This window comes from Patagioenas fasciata, chromosome 5 (genome assembly GCF_037038585.1).
Source record: "Patagioenas fasciata isolate bPatFas1 chromosome 5, bPatFas1.hap1, whole genome shotgun sequence".
Classification (NCBI taxonomy): Eukaryota; Metazoa; Chordata; class Aves; order Columbiformes; family Columbidae; genus Patagioenas; species Patagioenas fasciata.
In genome coordinates this window covers 43,110,801-43,135,438 of record NC_092524.1, presented here as the reverse complement: position 1 = coordinate 43,135,438, position 24,638 = coordinate 43,110,801, and the positions used below count along the sequence as shown (strand labels likewise).

Below are 24,638 nucleotides of genomic sequence, written 5' to 3'. Positions count from 1 at the left end.
TGATAAGGAACAAGAGACTTTCATATCTTAAAAGAGTCTGAAATCCAGCAAATATGATCCCCAGCAGCAGATTCCCCTCAGACAGACAATGAAAGAAAAATGGTAGAAAAATACTTGTTGTGGCTTGTTGTTACCTTCAGCCAGAACAGCAGCGAAATTAAATAGCTCCAGCATACTGTCTGCAGGAAGAAATCCTGCCTCCATGGGAAAAAAGGTAACCCAAAGATGACTAACAGTCTAACAAAATGAGCAGTAATTTTCCACTATAGAAGAAGCGATGTTACTTTGGTAAAACATACTTTTACTCTGGAAGAGTTGCTCTTTGAAAGCTCTCATGCTGTTATCGTCAATGTTTATTGTAATAATGATCAATTTAATGGAGGTGTAGTACCAAAGCCAAACCTCAGGCTGGAAATATTGTATTAATGATTCTTTAACAAAAGGAATTAAACATATGCAAATGTGAAATAACTCCTTCCTCTGTCTATTAATGTGTCCCTCAAACATGAACGAACATAATTTAAAGATGTCAATATTTCATGCTACAGTGCAACCTTACCTTGTATCCTGACGATTTGATGTGCACTCCTCGCTTGGTCAGTGTAGATTTCATCCGGATGAAAAAAGAGCGCTCTAGAGTGTTGTCAGTGGTTAGTAAACTGGGACTTGTAGATTCCACTAGGGAATAGAAAAAATACATATACACATAATTTAGATTTTACACATCCCCTCTAAGCTATTTCTCAGGTGCAATCCTTGAACTCACTAAAAATAAATGACTGATGGATGCTAAGAGCGTTGTAATCAATTTACCTCGCTTAAAAAATGTTTAGTTAGCAAAAAAAAAAAAAAAAAATTGAAAAATATATGTATACTCAGTCTCATTTTCAAGTTATTTTTCCCATAGAATTCTTAACAGAGCTTTGTCTCATTAACTCTTTCTTGCACAATTTTGTTACAATTGGGCTTATTTTGTTAGTGTATAGCACTGTTTTAAAAACTGTAGAGTTCCTTGGTATTTTGTGAAAGACAAAGTCTCACCAAGCAAGCAATTCTGTCTGCTGAAAGAGGCTGTGAATTCTGCAGGCTTTTATTCCCCCCACCTGCAGTGACACCTATGGTGACTCACTGCTGGTTTTGAGTGCCTTGATTTCCCCATTACTGCAGGTTAATTATTACCAATAAAGCACTGAGCAGCCTGAAGGCAAAAATGCTCAAGCAAATGACATATCTTATTATTATTGTAATAATAATAATAATAATAATAATAATAATAATAGTTAATCATTAGTAACTAATTGGTCACTAATGAAATGTCTTTGTAGTCCAATTGAAGAGATATTTGCTGCTTGAAACTACAGCCCGCACCTCTGCTTCCCACTTCCTCAACTGCAACCACTTACAATAGCAAATAAATATTCTTATGTAAGCCACAACAAAATAGTGTACAACCCTCCTCAGCACTGAGATATTCTTTGTACAAACTTTATTATTGTTATTTTTAGCCATGATAATGAACCTCTCCCCAAAATTTTGTTCATGGGAAAATTCTAGAGTAGCCTACGATAAGCAAGTATTATTGGAGATAATCTAACTTTCAGTTTTAATGAGTAATTAACACCGAATAAAAAAGTTGTTGTGAAATTATTGTGCTATTGCTTTAGAGAACTGACCAAGCTACTAGTGGAAAGTATTCAGGTATTTAAAAAGCATTTGTTATGCGGTCAACAGAAACACAAAAACTTGTTTGTGAGCTAAGGATTATATCAAATTGTCCTTGATTTAATGTCATCACATTGTCTCATGTTTATGACATTTTTAACTCTATCGTGATGAAATAACTGACAACAGTGTCCCTTTCTTTAGTGTCTCTCTTAAGATTTTTTTGTTTTAGAGAGCATGAATTTGATGTCATTTTAAATGTACAGCTCTTTATCACTCGAGGGAAAAGCAGAGCCATGTTATATTTAGTACTTTCATTTCTTCTGATTAAATATGAATTACTATGAAATTTTTCTCATCATCTAACACGCCATAATACGCCAACAGCTTTTTAATACACTATATAAGCACAAACTTCTGCTCTAAGAGTTTAATTTGCCCCTCTAATCCAATCACATCAACCTTATTTCTCTTATCAGAGATTCCCATTTTGAATTAAATGAGCTCATTAGTTTTAATCAAAAGCAGAGAGATCAAAACTTAAACGTAAATGCTTTAGATCAGAACTGTCAGTCAGCCGTGCAGTTCTATTTTGCTAAAACACAAGATCAGAGACCCTTAGAACCAATTTTTTCTCGTAAGGCATGCCAAGAGCTTGAAGATGCTATATCCTTTTTTTTTTTTTTTTTTTTTTTTTTTTTATTTCTCCCAAGGACAGATTATACATTTAAGGTTAGACTTAATTTAGAGTATTTTTTTTTCATCCTGGTGGAAATGGGAAAGTATGCCATTCTGCTGTTGTCTCTCTCACATTTATTGGTGCTGGTCCCTGGTCCTTGGAGACCCGAACAAATGTGAAGCCATCATAATCCATGCAACAAACCTGTCCTCAAAAAATTCAACTCTGCTCAGCAATATCATTGAAGAAATAAAACTCTGAAAGGAAAGATACATGTTTCAGGGTACAGGATAGTGGAACCCTGGAACAGCACCCAGGGTCACCGGGATAGCAGCAGTACTGGTAAGATGAGGATCATAATTAATTATTATTTTTATTGTACAGTACTCTGCAGTGCAGTAGTTAAAGAGTACATTAAGAAACCACAGCATGGGTGCTTCCTGCTGTGTGAAGAAATGCTAAAATCAGCTTAACAAGTGTAGTTGTTGTAGTCCAGCACATTAAGCTCTAGCACAGGCAATAAGTACAATATGTCCTCATGTGTTCTAGTGGTAATTACCTAAACACACAGATGTAATGTTAATTAAACACACAATATCTCACACTCAAAAAATGATCAAGCTGTAATACATATGTACCATTCCCAAGCAATTGAAATTAAAAATTCTCTTTCATACACAGTTTTATGAAAGAAAGGAAAACATCTGGCATCTAGTACGGTATACTTGGCATTGACATTTTCTGGGTTCATGTCACCTTATATCATAAACTTAACATTATTTTGCTGTTACTATAATATGTGCAAACCTATACATCTCTGTAAGTGAATGTTACAAAATGCATATAATCTATCCAACAGACTGGAACAGTGTCTGTCATATAAATATGTATTCTGAAGTGTTTGATTTTCTTTAACAAAAAGTACCTGAGAGTGTATGTGTGAGATGGGATTAGTTACCTAAAGGTCCAGAACAGCTTATGAACAGCTTTCTGAATTTCTCTCAGGAGAGAACCATTATGGCTGGTAGTATGAATCTGCATTCAGAGTTGCACGCACCCATGGTAGATACTCTAACAATGCTAACAGTGATTATGCATGCAGGATTTTAAAAATAGGATGTCTACAGAACGCAATCGTCAATGTCAGTGTGAACTGCACAGGAATATATGGAATATAGTCCATTATGAGTTCTCAGGAGTTGATTTTAAATGCCTATCACTCAACCTTTTCATTTTTTTCCAATTATGTCAAAGAAAGCTAGCAATCTGAGGAACATCAGAATGAAACTCTGTAGTAATCAATTTTTTTCTTTTTTCTTTTTAATTTTATTTGTAATCTAAGACCTTTGAAAAAGCCTGAAATAAGCAAGGTCTGTTTTGCTTGATACTACAGTAACTAAAGATGTCTTCTACACTGAAAAATAGTGCTCCTGGGCTGAATTTACTGAGTCTAAACCTACTGTTGAGTTATAAAGCTCTGAAACTGTGAGTTTAGAATGCTAATAATATGATAAAAGTCAATGCTCACTGCGTGTGAGTGAAAGCACTATACACTGTCAGGCTTAGAAGTATAAAAAGTAAGTCTGGATTGTCTTCGCAAAACAGATAACCGTGTACTCTGCTGGGAAAGCACTCTCCTTTGTGTGTCCTTAAATATCTTTGGCAGATACTACTAAAGGAATAAACCTCTTCTCTTTCCACTCCTGAAGCTGCTAATGCAGGATGAGATTTCTGGACACAATGAATGCACTGTCTGTTTCAAAGGGCACAAAGCTGCAACCCACTATACCTGCACAAAAGTGCCACAAACATCAAAACATTAACTAAGAACCACAGAGGCTAATGGGGAGACAGCAGTGGTGAGTTCCCAAAGTTATTTAGTTATCCCCTTCTAAGCATTTCTTTGTGAATAAGCCTTGTACCTCTGATCCTTCAATGGGCTTTGCCTTGGGAATAATCTTGGGCCCAGACTCCAGAAACCAGTGATGCACTGTTTAACTTTCCATGCTGGAAGACTTCTTCTGATGTTAGTGGAATGTGTACTGACAGATAAACATGCACCTAACGGGAGACCTGAGGCCCATGGCTCTTGATCCTGCAGTTATCTGCAGATGTACTCCAGCACCTGTGTGCGGCCTGACTACCTTACTGCTATAGAGCAAAACAAGGTAAAACTACGCGAATAATTGCTATCACACAGCAAGAGCACAAGTACTATCCCTATGACTGATTCACAAGCAGATGGAAATTCAAATAAACAATTTGTCCCCCAGGAAGAAAAGAAGTTCCAAATTTGATTTATGACTTAAATAATAAAATGCTGTCAAAGTAGCCTGAATAAATAGTCACCAACTTCTGTGTGTTTTTTTTTTTCCTCACATGCATTAAAGATAATTGAGAAGAGAAAAATGCATTTTTGCGCACCAAACGGATGAAAGACAGACTTCTCATTCTTAGAAGAACCAGAAGCTACAGAGGGAGAACCAAATACCATGGAATTTGAAGTGGCTAGTGGAAAAAGGCTTATGGTTTAACATAAAGGAAATTCCAGATTTGGTATCATTTTAGGAAGTTTTCACCTAGCTTTTGTTTCTCTTCCTTGAGAACAAGTGTCTATGCAGGTTTTAGGGGACATTCTCAAACATCAACTACACAGCTCTCAAAAGAGAAACAAAATAAGAGAACATATGAAATAGTTAGAAAAAGGGAGCTCTTTTCTCATGTTATCTTCTACACTTGCAAACCTCTCCCCACATTTTCAAGTTCTATAATCCTTTGCATAAGCAGCTGAGAATCATGTGCAGATGAGTAATAAGGTAACATTAATCTATCATTTTCAGTTGTAGTAGATGCATCTTTGTAAATGTTTATGTTTCTTGTGTGCAGTTTATTGTCTGTAGCCAGGCATTAAAAGACTTTCTGGGGAAATTTAACCTTCAGTAGTTAACTGTCCTGTTTTTTTTTTTTTCTCACATTATTGCCTCTTAAAGTGTGTTTTTAATCAGAAAAAATGACCCTCAAAAAAGCACTGTTGCCAAGGTCATTGTCTCTCACTAGCCTACAGATCAAATTAGATAATTTTATAAGCTAAGAGATAGATTTTTCTAACTACTAGCCTAGCAAATACAATTCAAAAGCTTCAAGTTAAGATAATTTATTTCCAATAAGTGCAATTTACTATGAAATTTTACTTAGCACTTGTGCAAATGCATGGTTTTAAGCGAAATGGGTTCAGTTTGATTGCAGGCTGAACACGGGCAAGTACTGGAAGCTAAAGCTTGGTCTAGGAAGGTGCTGAAGATTCTTGGACTATTTGGATGATCACTTAGGCATATTTATGCACATGGGCAGCCTGCCTAGAGATCAATCGATGAGCACAGAGCCAGCAATTTCCATGGGCACTCTCTTGGTCTCACTGGTATGCTCAGCACCTTGCAAAATCAAGGACTATCTGAACTATTACTTTAATATTGTGGGTGGCAAAGAAGAGGCTAGAATATTCTTTCAAGGCAGTACTTTTTCTAAAAGGAGCTGTAGGAATAACATTTTAGCTGTAAGCTGTCCCAGTTATAAACAGGAACATGATTTCCTAAATAACCAGATTTGGATCTGAAATTCAAGGTACTTGTATCTAACTTGGTAAGACTCTTAAAATTTCTGTTTTGCTATTTACTGAAAAGCTGAAGAAGTTAAGAATTGGATCCCAGGCTTTTGGTGACTTAGTTCCCTTGTTTCCTTTGAACAGGGGGAATAATGCCGGGTTCTGGTCAAGGCCTCACTGAAAAGGGAAAGGCTCAGGGCAGCTCTTCCAAGAGAAATGGAAAGAAGGATGACTTCCTCTAAAGAATTTATTGCTAGGTAATGTTTTCAGACAAGATAATAAACTGTTCTTTCTTGTCATTCTACCTCCAAGATGAAGACAATTCACTTTTCATGACCTATAAGCCTATTAGAAACTCAAAGGCATAAAAACTTTAAACCCTATCAGACTTCTGTTGAGAGCTGGTTATTTTAATTGTTGCTGCTGTTGTTGTTTTCTCTCTTATCCCTCCAAATTTTCCAGATCCCACAACTGATGAGATAGGCTGGCACCTCAGATTGTTTCCATTAGGTTGTCATTATATAAAATCCTTAATTTTTTACAACTAATTTGACATAAAATAAATTTGCCTCGGAGATATATAGAGCACCTCTTTTTAATGAGATGAAAGTATGTGTGTTCAGGCAAAAGTCAAGTCAGTGAAGTAGCAGTGAATTTAGATACAACAGCCAGAAAAGTGGGAGAAGATGTTTAACATCTGATCCACCTTATACACTGTGAATTTACAAGAACCTGGATATTATAGAGGAATCTGTTGACTTGAACTGTTTGGCCACAACACAGTGTAGTTAATATTTTTAATTTACATAGTTAATCCCAAATTTTTGATTTGTTGACAATTTCCTCCAAAGGAAGTATTGAAAACCCCAATGGTTAACTATATAAAATTTAATGGGACAAACTATTAGAAATGCATTAGAACAGTTGCTTCATTTCAGGGATGAATTCTGAGTGATCAAAGGCTTAATTCAGTTGCACACACAAAGATCTGCAGTATTCTTGTGATCTGCCCCACAGTGCCTGAGGTGTTTACAGGAACGGCAGCTTCCCACAGGACCTCCAGAAAACCCAAGTCTTTCTGGAGCAGCTGAGGGATGCCAGGTGTGTCTCAATTAGTACAAGTTCCCTGTCTTTGGGAAACTTAATTCACTAGAGCCTGGTCCCTTTTAAGTAAGTAGGAATGCTATGAAAATACTTGAATCAAGTTCCTTATTATTATTTTATAATTTCTAGCATGCTGTGTGGCCTGTTGCTTAGGGCTTTGGTTGCCCATGCCAACATTCTATCTGGTGTATGTGTTTACACCAGCCTTTCAAATGTGCTTGTGTCATCCCTCATAATACACCAGACCTAATATTAACCACAGGCAAAAGTAAGCCAGAATTCTCTGAAGGAGCTTAATGCTGTTTTACCAATGGATAAGCAAAACTGTGCATGCAATTACTGGCAAAATAAGTTGCAGTTTCACATAACTACCCTACATATACAAACAACACAACTTCAATATGCAAACTATATTTGTCTATGACTGTTAATGCTCAGTTTGCAGGTTTTACATGCTCAAACACTACTACATGCATACTATATTCTGGGCACATAAAAGACTGCACCTGCAGAGAAATAAGACATGCTTTGAAAAGTTATCCTGTAGTGTTACAAATTATTTTAGCCTGACTGGCCCCATGTACCAGCTGCAGTTATGTACAACAAACTAAAGTACAAACTCATTGACAAGCTTTCTCTATTATACAAACAAATGTTTGTTATGTTCTATTATCCTTGCAGAACCAAAGTAATCTGAGCTACTCTTTATTGGACTAAGAAGTGTTAGTTTATTTAATGCCTCTCAAAGCTTCCTTTCTTCTTCTTCTGCTTCTGCATCTCCTTCTATTTCTTCTTCTTCTAGTCTAGAAACATGTCTTATCAGGCTATGAATTCTCAAAAAAGGCAATTTACTTCCCATGTAAACTTTATCCCACAGAATTCTTTATATATCTGGTAAATTATGAAATGAGTTAGGTGCCAAGATAGAGCTATCAATAAAGAGTTGCCAGGATGAAGCTACGAATAAGATTTTTGTTACTCCTATAACACAGAAAGGTAGATTTTACAACAAATTTTGGTAGGTCAGTGATCTATGAAATACATAGAGCTTTTTTGCTTGTTTGAAAACAACATAATAAAGATTTGCTATTAACAGAACTAATCATGGTAGGAAACTAACTCTGAAAAAATCTTTGGAAATGTTACAGTCTACTGGGCTTCAATCCATTACCTAAACACTCACAAATGTATCCACATTCATCCAATAGACTGGAACAACTCTCAAAGAGCTGTTATGGTCTAGTGAGTGAGTGGTACATAAAGCATACTGCATATGAAGCTTAAACTTGCTTCTATGTTTTCACATTTAAAGTTAATTTATTTTAAGCAATGGAATAAATAATCTGACCTGACCTATAGTCTTGGTTTCATGTGAGGTCAGTGAAACTCATTAATTTTCAAGGTTCAGTAACAGTCCTAAAGAAAATTAGCACAGTGGTATCTTTTCCTTACTGTTTACTTGCATTGTAACAATTCTAATAAAGTTTGAAACAGAATACATCCAATGGCTAGGAAAGATTCCCATGTTAGGAGAGCACAGGATCATGAGTATAGCACATCTATCCTCTGTCAGGGAACTGGCAGGGAGAAAATAAACTGGGAAATGAGGAAACAGCAAAGAGAAAAAAAAGACCCTGCCTATTTTTGAGGGTAAAAACTTCACTGAATTCCCTGAGAGCTTTATGGGCCTGTGAGGAATACAGATGCTATACAACATTAGACACTAAATCTCCTTTCAGTCTCAATGTGGCTGGTTTCCACAACTTAAATGTTCATTATTCTTACTGACCAATTTCTTATAAACAATTTTGAGCATCTTGTTTCAGCATATAATTGCCATTAAATGCTGATGCTGTTGCCTCTCTTTCATGCCCTAGAAGGATCAACTGAGGGTATTTTTTACTCTCTTGCTAGTTTTCTGCTCTTGCCTTGTAACTTGTGAATCACTAACTGACACTCCAGAGCATAGCTGTGAAAATAACTGTGGTTCAGAGCTGCCAATTATGGTCCAGTGAAGTTCCTTCCCAGCACATGGCATAAAAAAAATCTCCCAACAAAAATTAAAAAGTCTTTTCTGATGTTGCCTAACATTGCCAGCCTGCTTAGGCTTAAAAAGCACAATAAAGAGGTTGCTTTCCAGATTTTCATATGCCAAATGGGAGATGCTTTTTGGTGAAGCTTTTCCCTGAGGGAAAGAAGAGCAGCCAAGTTGCCTCATGCTGCTCAGTTGATGTTGGGATGATCCCACTCTGGGGAAACATACACAAGTGTCAAAGTCAAGCTGCTGCTAGCGGATGTTTCTGTACTCAGCAGCTAAGCAGTAGGAAAGTTCAAGAGAAAAAATGGAGTATCATAAAGCACACGACATCTAGCAAAAGCTGCTGTGCAGCAGCCTGTGTATGGCAAGGAACGAGCAGTATGAATGCAAAAAATGAGTGTTTTAAATCTTAGTGGAATACTCCCATAAATATAGCCACTTGAGGGATCTGTTTCTCCAGAAAATACCTTTTGTGCTGCTGGGATATTTGGGGGATTCTATTTTCAATACCTGTGTTCTGGATCTAGTGGAGCAATGGTTTTATCACAACTATAAAATGGTTACGAGCCAATTCCTCATATAAACCAGTCAGTAACAGTGGGGCTTTTTTATGACAAACATGATGTCAGACAAAGGGCATCAGGACTTAGTCTTTGTACTACAATACAAAATAACAATACATAAACACCTTTGTGAAAGCAGCTTGAAACCCCATGTTTTCTATTAAAAAGTCATGTTCAATCTTCACTGTTGATAGAACAGAATAGCTAACACAGAGAACATTGTATATCAGAAAGGTCAATAGTTATTATGAGCTACAAATATATTTTTTTCCATCCTTCAGGCTGTTTAGCGCATATCACAGCATGAGCAGCTGTCTTCTTTAATGCTTTTAAAATTAGAATCCCAAAGAGGAAGAAAAAATTACATTTGCAATGATTGCTCTTTGCTTTTGTAAGTTTACTTTAATACACTATTTTATATACATGAATCTTCCATGCAGCCTAACCAAGGGGCAGTAACTGGTTGCTAGTATCTGCTGGATTGCTGTATCAATGTGTATAGAATCCTGCCAAAAAATCACTTTGCACAAATTGTGTAACCTTGCTGAATAACCTTTCTAGAAAAGTATGTAGCTACTGGGCATATATTTAAACCAAGCAAGCATAATGTGCAAACACAGACTGATCATTACTAATGGCGAATGCTTACTGGTTTAGCAGCAATAAACATAGAAAACCATCTGACCTACCACTTTCTGTTCACACACTGAAAATGGCAAAAAAGGGTGGTAAGACTGTGGCATCATTTGACCTCTTGTTTTTCAAACATGGCAAGTATCTGATTCTATCTTTGCTAACAGCGAACAACTACTTAAAACTGCAAACAGGTTTCCATCCTATTCTTCGGATTTCAGTCATATGGGCTCTACCAAATCATTCCCTGTTCCAAGTTTGAACCTTATCTGGATGTGTATTGGTGTCTCAAATGCAAATTAGTATTTTCTAAATATTTTGAAGTATGCAAGGCAATAAACATTTTTCTCTATAAAACAACGTTTTCTCTGATTTAGAATGGCTCAATAATAATAAAAATACGAGTGGGAGTTAAAAGCCATATTTTGTCAAGGGAAAATAAATGAAATTAGCGAGAACATTTTCTCCATAGGGCTTAATGTTTGGATCACAGATAACTTCATTGCTGGACAGTGGTAATAGGCATGGTGCTAGGCATCATGAAAATATGCAGATTCTTTGGGGGATAGAGGGAAATGCTGCAGATTTTGCAGGATGTGCATAAAGTCTTGGTCTAATGTGCCTTAGGAGCTACTTTCTCTAGCTGCATTGCTTCATAGTTCAGAGCACAGTCGAGCTATACTTTTAAAATGTTAGAAAACATAATTTCACATACTCAGACTGAATCTACTTATCCATGTCAAAAAACAGTGTGAAGAACACTATTTTTAAAGAAAAAGAATAATGGAAAAATATTAAGCAATACAGGCATCACCATTCCTTGGCCCAAACAAGTAACTCTTAAAAATATCCTGTGAATAGAACCATTACTTAAATGTGAAAAAACTTATGTGCTCAGCACTGTGCATGTGAATTTATTTCAGAATGCTATTAATATTTCCATCATCACAAGTTTCGCTGTGCAACTGTTCCCTCTCATCTGTCGTGCAGAAACTCCACGACCTGGTCCAGGCCAGGCAGAGCCAGACAGGCTGCTAATCCTGCTGCCCCGGAGGGACTCGCCAGCACAGCTGGCATGGCAGGCAGCTGATGCTGTTGGGATGTACCACTCGGTCCAGTAGCAGCCTTCACCTCCAACACTCCTGTTCTGGCTGCAGAAGGGGTAAGAAGCCCAACTATCCAGGTTTCTCTATAGCTTTGTCCCTTGTTAGTACAATATCCTTGTTCCCGTTACAGGTTACCGTCCTCAGGGTAGCCTATTAAATTAAAATAGGGCAACAGTGTTCCTGAGATATATCGAGAGTTCGTCTACAGAGAAGTTAGCATTTACAGATTTCTTTCCTTATGCAGAATTTACAAAAAAACCCTAAAATAATGACAAGCACTATGCCATTGAAATTCAAAGAGAGTTGAGAACAGGTATCTCCAAAAATGACAGACCTGAGGCTGCTGAAAACAAATACCTAACAGCAGTTCCAGTGGGCTGCAGCCCTGCATTATTATTAGGAAACAACTCACTCAAATTATTTGGTGAAAACAAATGTCAAATGAACCGGACATATTTTATTATCTTTTCCCCTTTATTTATTTATTTATTTGTTTTGCACTGTGGAGTTAAGAAGGTTTTTGACAGACACAATCAGAATCTGTCACATTAAACAGGAAACAGCATTTTGGAAAACAGCCCACAGTGTAGGTATTTTGGCAGATTTATCACAAGGCTTGAATGGTAAACACTTAGCAGAAGGAATGCTACTTCTTTTTATTTGCTTTATTTTAACAATGGGAACAATTACTTATTTTTCCCATAATGCCCTTTCAATTCAAGCTTTAAGTGAAATAACGCCAAAGCCAAGATAATAAGAATAAAATGATCAATAATAATTGCTCTTCCTTTTTTGTTAGCCCATTTTTCTATCTCCACTGTTCACAAAGTTAGTAACTTGGAGAATGATCATTTAGACAGAGGCAGAAGACTGTATGATTGGTGACATTTCCACGGTACAGTATCTCCTGAGTTCTTCCGAGTTAAAAATTTTCTACATTGTATTTTCACAACCCTGGAGCTTGCACTGTTTCTTTTTCCTCCAAGTCTGAAGATCACCCCATGGATTAACAAATGATTGAGGATTCTCTCTTAAAAGACTCTTTAAAAAACTGTCAGAATCAGCCTGAGACAAAGATTTATTATGAACTATTTAAAGGGCTTAATATATGTATCCCCAAAGAGCCCTTGGAGCAAACTAAAAAGGAAGAATGGAATTCTCAAAGAATGGGAAAAATCTCCAATGCCCGACTTTCTTCACACCATGATTACTGTTTACTCAAAGGATAAAATGCCTAACCTGTCACACGAAGCCTTCAGAAGCCATATTACTGCTGATGTTCAGTAAAAAAGCCAAAACAATGAGCCTCTGCAGTAATATGCCTAAGAAAGGCAGCTGTAATTTGCTTTCTAACCTGCTCACTAACACACTAATGTGGATACATCTTGTAGAAAGAGCTGATCTCCTGACCCAGCCAGCAATCAAACAACTGCCAGAGTGTTTGCTGTCACACAAGCTGTGACCATTACCTTAATTATATGTTATCATATAACAAAACTTCCCTAATGAGCAACTCTTCTCCCACCTGTGTGCCAGCTAACCCTTCTGTCCTTGAAGAGTACCACTGCAGATGACTTCCATTTCAAATTTGAAAAGTATATTCCTATGCATTCCTTCCAATAGATAAAAACCTTATGTATTTTAACAAAGTTAGTTGCTTTACTAGAGTGCCACAACACTAAAAAATACAGGCTTATACTAAAGAAAGAGAATTTGAAAGAAAAATACAGCAGTACTAATAAATCTTAAGCAGAGCTGGATCTGACCTTTGACTTTATGTTAATATATAAATATATCCATCTTTACATATTCTTATGTGTTTACAGAAGTATATAAAATACTTTTACATTGACAGTTTTCACTTTGTGTCTAAAAGCAGGAATTGTACCCGGGTTTGCGGTTTACAAAAATGCCTGCTTTCTGTCCTAGATACCAACTTCTAGCAGGTTGCATTTTTTCTTCTAGTTTTTATCTCTTTTTTACAGCTTTTTCTTCTGTTGTCTGTTATTTAGGACATTTCCACTCAAATTACAATGCACAGAATACCATATCCTTATGAACAAATAAAAGACAATTTCCTTCTCCACAGAAGCTCTCTGTGATCTGCCTCCAATGCACTACGGGGAAAAGAGGGAAAGAGTGAGGCCTAGGAATCTGGTTTTGGCTTATCTGGGTTATTAGCCTTTTTTCTTATGGGACGGTTTCAATGTTTAACCTGTTCATGCTAAATGCATACCTAAAATAAGTAAATCAGTTGAAAGCATCTGCAGACTTCCCATCTGCTATGTGTTTTACTTGAATAGTGAGTGTCAGTGTAGAAAGACTTGAAAGTGCAGCTATTTGCGTTAAAAGAAGATCAGGAGGAACATGAGAGGGACCTAAGTAGCAATCAGAGCAGACAAGTGAACAACAGAGCAATAGATGAAATTTCATGCTGACAAGTGCAAGATGTAACACACTTTGGAAGAAACTACTCCTGTATTTTGAGGAGTTTTAAATAACTATAACTAGGCAATAAAAGGAAATGGAAATATCTCAGTGAAAACATCTGCTCTGCATGGAGACTCTTATACCTAAAAAGTTAAGGGAGTTGTTGGAATAAAATAAAAATGAATTTAAAACTAATAAAGAAAATATTGCAATGCCATTATGTAAATTTATAGCCCAAGCTTTATACTGAGTGTTGTGTTCAGTTCTGGTCATCTGCTATTAAAAAAAGAGAATAATGGGAACAGAAAAACTCTAGCAGAAGGACATCTGAAGAGAGATTAGTGAGATTATAAATATTTAGCACTGAGAGCAGATAAATAACAAGTGATGTGACAAAAGGTACACAAAATAATGAATGATACATAGAAGATAATATAAGAACAAGAAGATTTCCAATAAATTAAAGGGAAGACACATTTTGAGCTGATGAAGAAAAAAAATGATAAAACCACATAACTTTCCCCCCACAACATGTAATTTAAACATCAAAAGAAGGACTAAATGTTTATCAGGTGAACAAGAATAACCACACTACACTGTGTATAATAAAATTTACATGAGATGTCAAACGTTATGCTTTAACTTATTTGGTACTTTTGCCATTCTGTAGATTTTACATGTAGTTTGGAAATACTTGGTATCAGCTACTTTAAAACAGAAGCTAGTGGGCGAGATAGACAATGTTCACTCATAGGAATTTCTGTGTTCCTAATAAATTCCTCTTCCACATAAAGATCTGTGGCAGGAGAAGATTCTCTTGTTTACTCATCCACCACCAGGTTTAAAATTCTCAGGGGTTTCTAAAAAACCAGTAACACAGAAAAAAAAATGGAATCTCTCCAGAAGGAACACACAACTCCTTGACCTCCTCTTTCCTTCTTCTGCTATCTTTGACTTGGAACATTCTGATATACTTTCTCTAGAAATTAAAGAGAGCAATATTTTGCATCACGACACTAGAAGTCATTTGGTCTATAGGGATAAAAGAAATACCCCTCCAAAGAATCCCCTAAATATTAAAAAACAAAAAACAACAACAAAATAACTTAAAGATGACCTGTGCTAAGGTAGAAGTAAATTCTGAAGCCAAGGAGATTTGTGGTGAACATCATGCTAGTGGTCCTCTTCAAGTATTGAAAAATTCAAGTACTTCAGCTGAAGTCATTACAGGTCCTTGAATGGACTTAACATTAAGTGCAACATCCCTTCATAACTGTGAAACTCCATCCTCCAGCTGGCCTAAGATGTCTGGCTTTGCTGCATACACATTATATATTCAAAATGTTCTTTATGTTTTCCCCAATCTACTACTTACATGGCGGTAAGCAGATTGCAAAGCTTGCCCATTACCATTATGGGATTGTTCATGAAGACTCTGTGCTGAAGTCCATTTTCTCAATCTTTACAGCTAAAAGATTGTTATTGCATAGCTTGTACAGGAATGAAGGCTTTATAGAGAATAATAACCAGACTGTTTTCAAATAAATTATAATATTGATGCAGCATGTTATATATTGTGATCAAAGAGTTTTGCTGTTAGATTATATTCCGTCTATTAAAAGTTTTATCATAATTTTTATTTTATCCTGGTATATTTTTAATGGACAGTTATAAAGTAATCAGGGAAGACTATAAATCTAATATGTAAATATATTCTAAAATGCATGTGTGTCTCGCTACAAAAAATACAAATTGTAACAGTGAAATGAACATATTTTAATGAAATAAGTTCTTATATATTGCAAAATATGACTTATAATACGAAACTACTTTTCAAAGCCAAAAGGCGATACAAGGCCAACAGTGATCCACATTCTCTTTATACTTTCTTACTGGCTTAGTCATGACATAGCTCATTATATGGTTCACTGTTCTACAGGAAAAAAGTTTCCTATGTCCAAATTTAATTTCAGAATGACCGCGATTAAGTGATATTTATATCACAATACAAAAGAAAACCCATATCTCTAAAAAAGCTTTTGTTAAAAAATATTGGTATTTTCCTTCTTAGATACCCCAAATTCTCCTAGAAAATCCCAGTACAGTGCAAATAGTGATTTCATTTAAAAAATGTTAGTAGCTGCTTAATATAATCAGGTGTTAGAATAATGATAATGATTACCTCATCATATGGGTAATTTTTGCATTCTGTTAGCAAATTTGGCTTTTGCTAACATGATGCAAAAGTTGTTAATGTAATGAGTCTCATTGTATTAGCAACTTTCTATCACATTAACAAAGATTAAATTTGCTAATGTAATATGACAGTCACTGACATAAGATTAGTGCAAACGCAGACCAAAATCTCTGTAGACCTCCTAAAGGTAATGCTGAACATGTAAGCAATGCTCATTTGTTTTTCCTTTATTACCTATACTTTGAGTACCTTAAGTGTCACATCCATCCACACTCACTGAATATTCTCCAGGAAGGTCCACTTTATTGAACACTAACGAAGCCATGAGACAATGATTAACATTTCATGCAAAATCATGAACCATAAAGTTTCCTTGTTAGAAGATAAGTGAGTCATGCAAAAGGATCAGCTATTTATACAACAGAGAGATGTGTGTTCATAAAAACTGACATTAGTAATATTGCTGATTAATTTATATAGGACCTTCCACGACAAGCATACTGATGTCTACACAAATATCAAACAGATACAGCAAACACCCTTGGACTACATAGCTTGTGGCGGTCTCCCAAAAGAAATTTCACAAGTTACAAAGAATTTATGGCATAAATACCACATCATTAATAAACAACAAACAGCAGAACTCAGCCCGAATACAATGATTGTCTTTGTCCGTGCTTGTCATGATGGCTGCACAGCCCCATCCACACCTGCACAAGTGACTTGGGAAGTGAGACATGCCCAGGCATGCATATATCAAGGAAGATTAAGATCCCTGTCACAGCACTGCCACCATTTGCATTCCTGGGGTGATGCTTCTACTTGCCCCCTGTCCAGACTTCAAACGTGAGGAGCCAAAGAGAAGCTGCTGCACCATGTGAGAATAGAGGTGTAGGTTCCTCTTTTCAGAGGAAGCCCAACCTTGCCTAAATGGTCTGACTGTAATGAGCAGTGGAGTCACTCGCTAAGTTAAAGGAGAGTTGTGATGGACTGTTAATAGAAAAGAGCTTTGGAAGTGGAGCATGCTCTCAGCTTCCATTTTGAGTCTTTTAGGTCAAGTCACATACCAAATCCTACAGTCTGAGAGGTATTAACCTTCTTATGCCTTGTCTCTGAGCAACCTTCAAAATGCAAGTACTTCTTCCTGAAGTCTGCATGCATCCAGTGTTGGGATTTAACACACTACAACATGGGGGTGCCCAAATGCAATTATCTTTTGACAAAAGTGAAAATGAAATGCAACAGTTAGTCAAGGCAACAACTATTCACAGTAGCAAGCAATTAAACACCACTAAAATATCCTGAGGAGAAAGAACAGCTGCTTGTCTACAGTCTGGGATGGAAAATCATGGTATTGGAAAGACAACAGACATAGCCTTTTGATGAATAGCCTCAGCATAGCCTCATGCAAAGAATGACAACCATTTGCTATGTAGTCTATGTTTTCCTCTCAGGAAAACCACCAGTAAATTCAGCCCAGACAATGTCACCATTAAAGGAAAAAGGGAAAGGTACAAGCAAGCAGGATTCCTGCAGAACAGAGCTGCTGAGTAAACTGGGAATACAGTAAGGAAACTTAGGAAATGCACAGACAAATAAGATATTCTCAAAGTTTTGATTTGCTTTATGCTTGATTTGCTTCTATAGCCAATGTATCAGTTTTGTAGTCAAAAGAGTAAAAAGATTAGAATTAACACAAAAGAATTATCTAAGCTGCAAAGATCTAGAGTGACACAACCACAGGTATTGTAATCAGGTTTGTAAGTAAAGGAAGGGGCTGAAGAGGGAGCTAGATATTTAACAAGGCTCATCTGAAGTTATGAAGGGCCTTTTGATATCAGAAGTAGAATTTAAAACTGGGTTCATAGCTTTATGTTAATATGTGATTTTCTTCTACTATAAACAGCAGGCTGAACTGAAGAAAAAATCTAGTTTTGTGATAAACTGTATTTCAGTTCATGGTACGAAAGCATAAAAAGGAACAATCAGGAGTTTCCATTTCTTTTCCTTCAGTTCTTAGGATGTGATTTCTGTGAACAATTGTTTAATTAGAAGAACATTTCTTTTGAGGGAAGTGTATATGTGAAGCCCTAACCACTTATTGTTATGAACCGCATGCGTCTTTTTTTCTTTGCTAGAGCAGTATTTCTGGAGCTGATTTGTGACTGAATTCTAATATGGCAAAAGTGTATTCTGCTGATCTAAATTTCACCAGTACAGTTTTGTGGTGTTTCGTTTTTTTTTTTTTTTTTTTTTTTTCCCCCCCATGCAGGAATCCTATTCTGCCAGTTTTATTTGACTCTAACAGTTCGCAGCTGAGCAGTTCAGAGGAATACATAGCTTCCTTAATTCACCTCATTTGACAATAGCAGGACCTGATCCTGCAAGTCAGCTTTAAAATTACATTTGGAAGCTGTCATGGAAATCACATGAGAGACGAATGGGTTCTCACCATTTCTTAAAATTAGGTCACTTATTTAGGACATTAAGAGAACTTAAGAGTTATGACTTCAGGCACACATTATATTTTTTTTACCAGTGCATAGAAACAGATTCATAATAATGTAATTCTAATAAGCCAATCTATCTTAAAAGTTTCTTTTACAGATATATTTAATTATACAACTCTTTATGTTTATGTTGAACTGTATGAATGATGATGGGCTGTTTTTCACAAAGCTTCCATAATGTCAAGGATCTTTTGACTGAGAATGAGAAAATTCAGGGCATACAGGGATAGCACCATGAAGCAATAAAAGCCAAAACCAGAGCAGAAACCCTAATGACATGCAGCATGGCAACAGGGGCAGAAGTTTGAGGAATATATTGTGTGGAGAGTCTCTGGCTGTGTGCTGTGAACAAGCCAGGGCTTGATGCGGCTGTGCTACACGGAAGGATTTCCCTGAGACACCAGAGACAAAAGGAAAGTAAACAGAAGCCGCTCTGCCCTCGACCCAGGCTGCAGGAGGGGCGTTGCCGCTGCGCATGAACAGTCTGTGAACAGTGCCCTGCAGCCAATCACCATAGTGGGGGGGGATGAGTGACTGTGAGTGTAACCAATTGTAGCCTGCACTTGCCGCATGGCCTTTTGGTATAGAGTATATAAGGCTTGGAAAAACGTGGTCTCAGGGACATTGATGTTCAGTGTTGTTTAAGAGTTCATTAAAGAGTACGGATGGTAAATTCACATTGAATTAGACTCCTTACTCTCGCCCGGCCTGCCCGTTCGATCAAAGAGCTTATGCCGGCGTCTGGATTCGTCGAATTTGCTACCGCCACAATATTGTATTCTCCTAAGGCACAGAGAAAGTGTGCAAAGTGACCTGGAGCAGGAGAAGCAAAGCCATTTGCTGACATTTTTTCCCCTCTCTGCTTTGTACCAAATAATGGCTGAATGCATAGCGCACAAATCTACTCTGCCATTTTCAGTCAAAGTTTAGACTGTTTGTGTAATATCACTGTCCCAGTGACAACCCACATGCATTTCCGTTGATTAGTATGGGATTGTGTAGAGGAGATGTTCAGGTCCTTCTGCTCCACTGCCACATATTGCCTCACACTTGAGCCACTGGAGCACCTCTGTCAGGGACAGTAGGACCAGGACAGATGTCATCTGCAGGGCAGCCACTAGAAGTCAGCAGTCACATATACTCTTACAAAGAAAAAGAAAGAAGAAAAAAAAAAAGAAAAAAAATCTATAGGAAAAGCATCTCACTAAGCACAGTCTATATACAGATACATTTGGTCTGCTAGAGCACCTTGGAGTGCAGAAGTGGCCCAAACACACACTCCGCTAAGCTTGTGTACGTCATGTATTCCCAAGAGTTTATTTCTCCCAGCTGCACAGCAGCACACAGAGATGTGGGCATCGCTTTTGTGCAGACAATGGAGCTGCCACTTAAGCCACTTTCCTGGGTTCCCTGTGTCTGGAAGGGAAGTACATTTTGGCGGGGAGGATGGAACGCATGGTGCGTGGTCCTGTGTGATTAGAAGAGCACCAAGCACGTGAAGAAGCTACCATAAAGGCGGTTGGGGTTGGATACTTCTGAATAAAATGCATATTATTGTCATCCTGTCCTTAGACAGTACAGTATTATTTTTAGTGTCATGTGCTGCATTACATTGTCCAATAAAAGCAGAGTATAAGAATTTGTTAGATGACTTGATTTCTGCCCTTTTCAGATTATTTTGCTTAGTTTCTGATGAAAATATAAGACAGGCTTCGCAAAATTATTTTGGTGGATTTTCTTCTCAGCTTCTTTTCCCTTCCTATTGCCACATCTAATCTATTTATCTATGGCTCAATTACTGATTTATGTCCACTGGGATTCTAGATACATATCCTGTAAGTGATATCAGCTTATTTTTGTTACATCACATATAGTGAACAGATACTCTGAATTGTATCTGTGCATAAAAGCATCACAAATTGTTATTAATTATGCTCTAAGGAAGATGTATTCCACTGTTGAACTTCCCAGAAAAGGCAAAGTATAATAATTCTTCACTGAACAATTTTCCCCTTTGTTATGGGACAGCTGATGAACACAATATTGCTTTCACTATGCAGTCCTGAGAGTGCCAGTTGGGGAAAAACATATTTTTCAGTACTTAAAATAAAAATACCAAAAAGTTACAATAGCTTGCATGTAAGATCCATGGATGTCTGCTTAACAAAAATAGCCTTTGAACTGCAAAGACATTTGGCGATGATTACTGTTCACTGAAAAAAGAATTACAAAGTGTTATTCATCTATTTCTTTTCCTGTCCATGTGTTTATCTATCTTTTTTTCAGTTTTCAGCAGAGCAGATGTGCTATGACAGAAACAGCAGCTACAGTATTTGCTTCACATATAGAAACAACAAGCAAATGTGACTCATATCCTGGATTACATTAAACAAAATGGAAGAGTGACAAAAAAAATCTGTTAGTCTAACAACAGATTTTAATTGCAAACTAAATTGAAATTCATTTGTTTAAAAAAGTGTTTTCAGATGTTAACTCACAGATTTATACTGTAGTATTTGCCAAAAATGTTAATGATCTGAGGTGAAATTCTGTTTCTAATTAGGTCACTAGAGCTTTACCACTGCATCTGAGGGGCAAGAGTCCATCTTGGTCCTTTATTTGGTCCTCCTGGATAATCGACATATTTTATGTACGTCAAATAAACACTGAGCTTTAATTTGTCTTTTTATTTTATTTATTTATTTTTTAATATTTTTTTTAATTCTTTAAGGTTGCAAAACATCAAACACAATTAAATATTTGTTCGTGAAAGATTTAATCAATAATTATCATTCAATGATCAGCTGCAGAGACCCAGGCTTGAAATATGAGCTATTTGTCAAAGGGCAAACTGAAATGTCTTTTGCTTTAATGCAAGCAGGACCGCTGCTCTTGACCTATTAAAACTTTGTTTGCTATTATACTTGCTGGTGAACGAGTCATGCAGAAAGGTGTTGAGGAAATGAGCCAGCGTGTTCCCCAGGTGATATAAATGCTTTATCAAACTGATCCCTGCCTTGTTATGTAAACTATACCAGGTACTGTTCGTTTTAAACAGAGAGATAAACAGATCTAATATGCTTCGGGGCATCATGCTTTATGCATGAACTGCTTTTTATTTTTATATTAAAGATTTTCTTGACACAACCCTTTCCAACGAAGGAATGCTCCGATATAACATCTTAACTACAACCACTGCAGCACCTGCAAGTTCAAAGTACTGAGACTGATATTCCCCGATCAGATAGTCCCATGCTAATTTATTTAATTAATTCTTAATAAACAATTAATTTTTTAGTGAAATACCTCTTGTACTGAGAAAGTCTCTCTCCAAAGATAAATGAAGTAATCCTATGAGATGGAATTTATAAAAAAATAACTTGCTCTATCTGACTATTTACAATATTTAGCTACCTACTCTTTGCTTTCAGTTGTCTGATCTATCACTTTTTTTTTTTCTTATTTATTATACAGTTTTCAGTCTGAAGTGATATCAGGCAGAATGTTTTTAACCTTCCCAGGAGTAATATTCAGTTTCTTTTTATAGCAATGGGATGAAATTCTACTCTCAGTTTTCATGGGAGCAAATGCAGAATATCACCAAAGATTTCAGGTTAGTTTTATATCCATAAACAAGACCAGAATTTAGTCATCTCTCTTAAATTTGAGACATAAAAGAGACATACAAAATATATTTATGCTTTTATTCAAAAGAATGGCCCTACAGATGATTGCAATTACAAGGTTTCACTTCAAGAATTGTGTACACTTTTAGCCTAAAATATTATTAAAAATTGCTTGTTCATGGCTTAACATTCAACATCATCCTTTGAAATTTTAAGGACAGATATAGATCCTATTTACTTAGAACTGCTTAAGAAGCAAGAGGAAAAAAGTCTACTGTATATTGTCATATACACAGAAATATTTATTTATCCCCCCTAAAGCAAGATTTTAAGTACACTTCCTAATCTCAGCACAGTCCTTATTATGGGATCCCTAGTGACACCCTTGTTATTTATCTTCCTCCACAGATAGATTGGTATGAAAGTGCATATGTGCATGCTAGTGCAAGTATAAATGTGTGTATTCAAATGGCATTTGCATATCCTTTGGCTAAGTTTTGGTAGTGTTTCTAATGCCTAATTCATTAAAAATCATCAGTCAAAACGGTTTATAGAGCATTATTCGTATTGTAGTCAACACAACAAGTGTAGTTACTTCCAGGCTGATAAGAGTAGTAGGTTTAGTCTGCCTTAGTTCACATTTTCTAGGCTGGAAAAAATCCACTACTTGATAAAGCCTTTGTTTTAGCAAACACATATGCACAGAGATAGAACAAACAGCATGGTTTTAATGCTGAAGGTATCAGATTAACAAGTGGAAACTGCATAATATAACATCCTTCACTAAAACTCTAGTTTGTTTGTATTCATAATGTAACGTTTACTTCAGGACATATTTTCTGGAGACATGAACCCTTCCTTCCCTTTATTCCATGCACAGCTCAAAATAGGAAAACTAATGAAATTTAACCATCCATAAGTCTTTGTTGTGGATGGACTGAATTATAACTTTTTAATTTAGTCAAGTAAAGAATTATTACAGTAGGACTCTAGGGCAGGAATGTGTTAATAAAATCATACTCTCTGCCTTTTCATTTAAAATAATCCCCTTGAGCTGATTAAATGAAATATCACTTGTTTAATAACTGACAGAACATTATTTTTAAGCAGAAATGTTTTGCATATCGTCCTATCCTGTTTTTAATTCCAGGCACAAAGTAGTGAAGGCACTGACATCACACAAAGGGAGTAGAGTTTAGCACTTGGATATAGTTTGTCCTGTCACAGTGGCATCTATAATTTAGTGTGAAGCAGTGAGGTAGACAGAGCATTATCATTAGAAATCATCCTGAACAGGGATATAAAACACAGTCGCAATAACACTTGTCAGAACGGTGACTGCAGTCAAAACTAATATCCAAGAGTTTCAAGATAAATGCTGACACTGCAGCCATCTCACAAAGACTATTATTGCTCAAAAAAACCCCGACAAAACAAAACCAAACTGTGAACCTTCCCCAGAGCGAACAAGTTAGTGTGAAGTTTGTATCTGGGGTGGCATAAACTTTGTGAGATTTACAGTAAGTAATGCCCTTCTTTACCTGAATAAGGTACTTTATGTTGCTACCGAGAAGGAATCAGATGGTCCTTCTGGCTTAATGACTTTAAGCTACTTTAAATTCCCCCCTCCACCCTTTCCACGTTATCTGGAATGTATGAGTGCAACCCTTAGAACAGGTGATTAACTGTGCTGCTTCCAGTGCCCCTCCCTGACTCCCACCTCCCTGACTTCTGTTCCTCAAACACTTGATTTTCCTAATCTTTATATTTAGACTTCAGAATGCAGCTGTGATTTTATAGCCTTTTACCGCTGATTTTGTAAACTGAAAAACTGCAGGGAAACTCCCAAAGCAAAATTATTATCTTGAAACTTGGAGGTAAGAATAGTAACTTAATCGTGTTTGTTTAGCACTGATGATGCATGTCTCAGCATAAAGATAAACAAATGCACAGGAATGCTGCCTCTTTAAAACACTGATTCATAGCTCTGTGTCTTCGCAGATGTACTGCAGGACAAGATACAGATGCTATGTACGAGATATTTCTTCTGCTACAGGCAACCTGTCCTTATCACAGACACAGAACAGAAACAATGCTTTGTGGGTCTATAGGGTCTAGTATCCCAAATTAGATGGACTTTGAAGAGTGGCCATCACTCTGCTGAGAATTTGGAGAAAAGTGAGGAATACCTGTTACAATCTCCAGGTTTTGTTCCAGGCCTCAGTAGTTTTTAGTGCATAACATATTCTGAGTCTGATGTTGTTTATTAACTAACCACCATTTTCCAAGGTCTACTAACTTTTGCCTGAAGAAAACGAGGAGGAGGTTCTTCAGAGAAGACATAATTGTAAGATGTGAAATGACCAGTTTGCAGAAGCTCACGAGCTATATCATGCAGTATTATGTGGTATTATAGAAAGTCAACCATAAACAAAATGATACTTATCTTTTGTTGTTTGCAACAAATGTTACATTTAATGAAAAATAAA

At 36.5% G+C, this 24,638-nt stretch overlaps 1 protein-coding gene across 7 annotated transcripts in view; it reads right to left on the bottom strand.

The window, feature by feature from the left end:
• NPAS3 (neuronal PAS domain protein 3) overlaps positions 1 to 24,638 on the bottom strand; it is a 612,196-nt gene that overhangs the window by 61,884 nt on the left and 525,674 nt on the right. For all 7 annotated transcript variants that reach the window (XM_071809391.1, XM_065840021.2, XM_071809390.1 and 4 more), the window contains one exon: positions 560 to 678. In XM_071809391.1, coding sequence (XP_071665492.1) covers positions 560 to 678 — 119 coding nt within the window. The remainder of the gene's footprint in view (positions 1 to 559; positions 679 to 24,638) is intronic.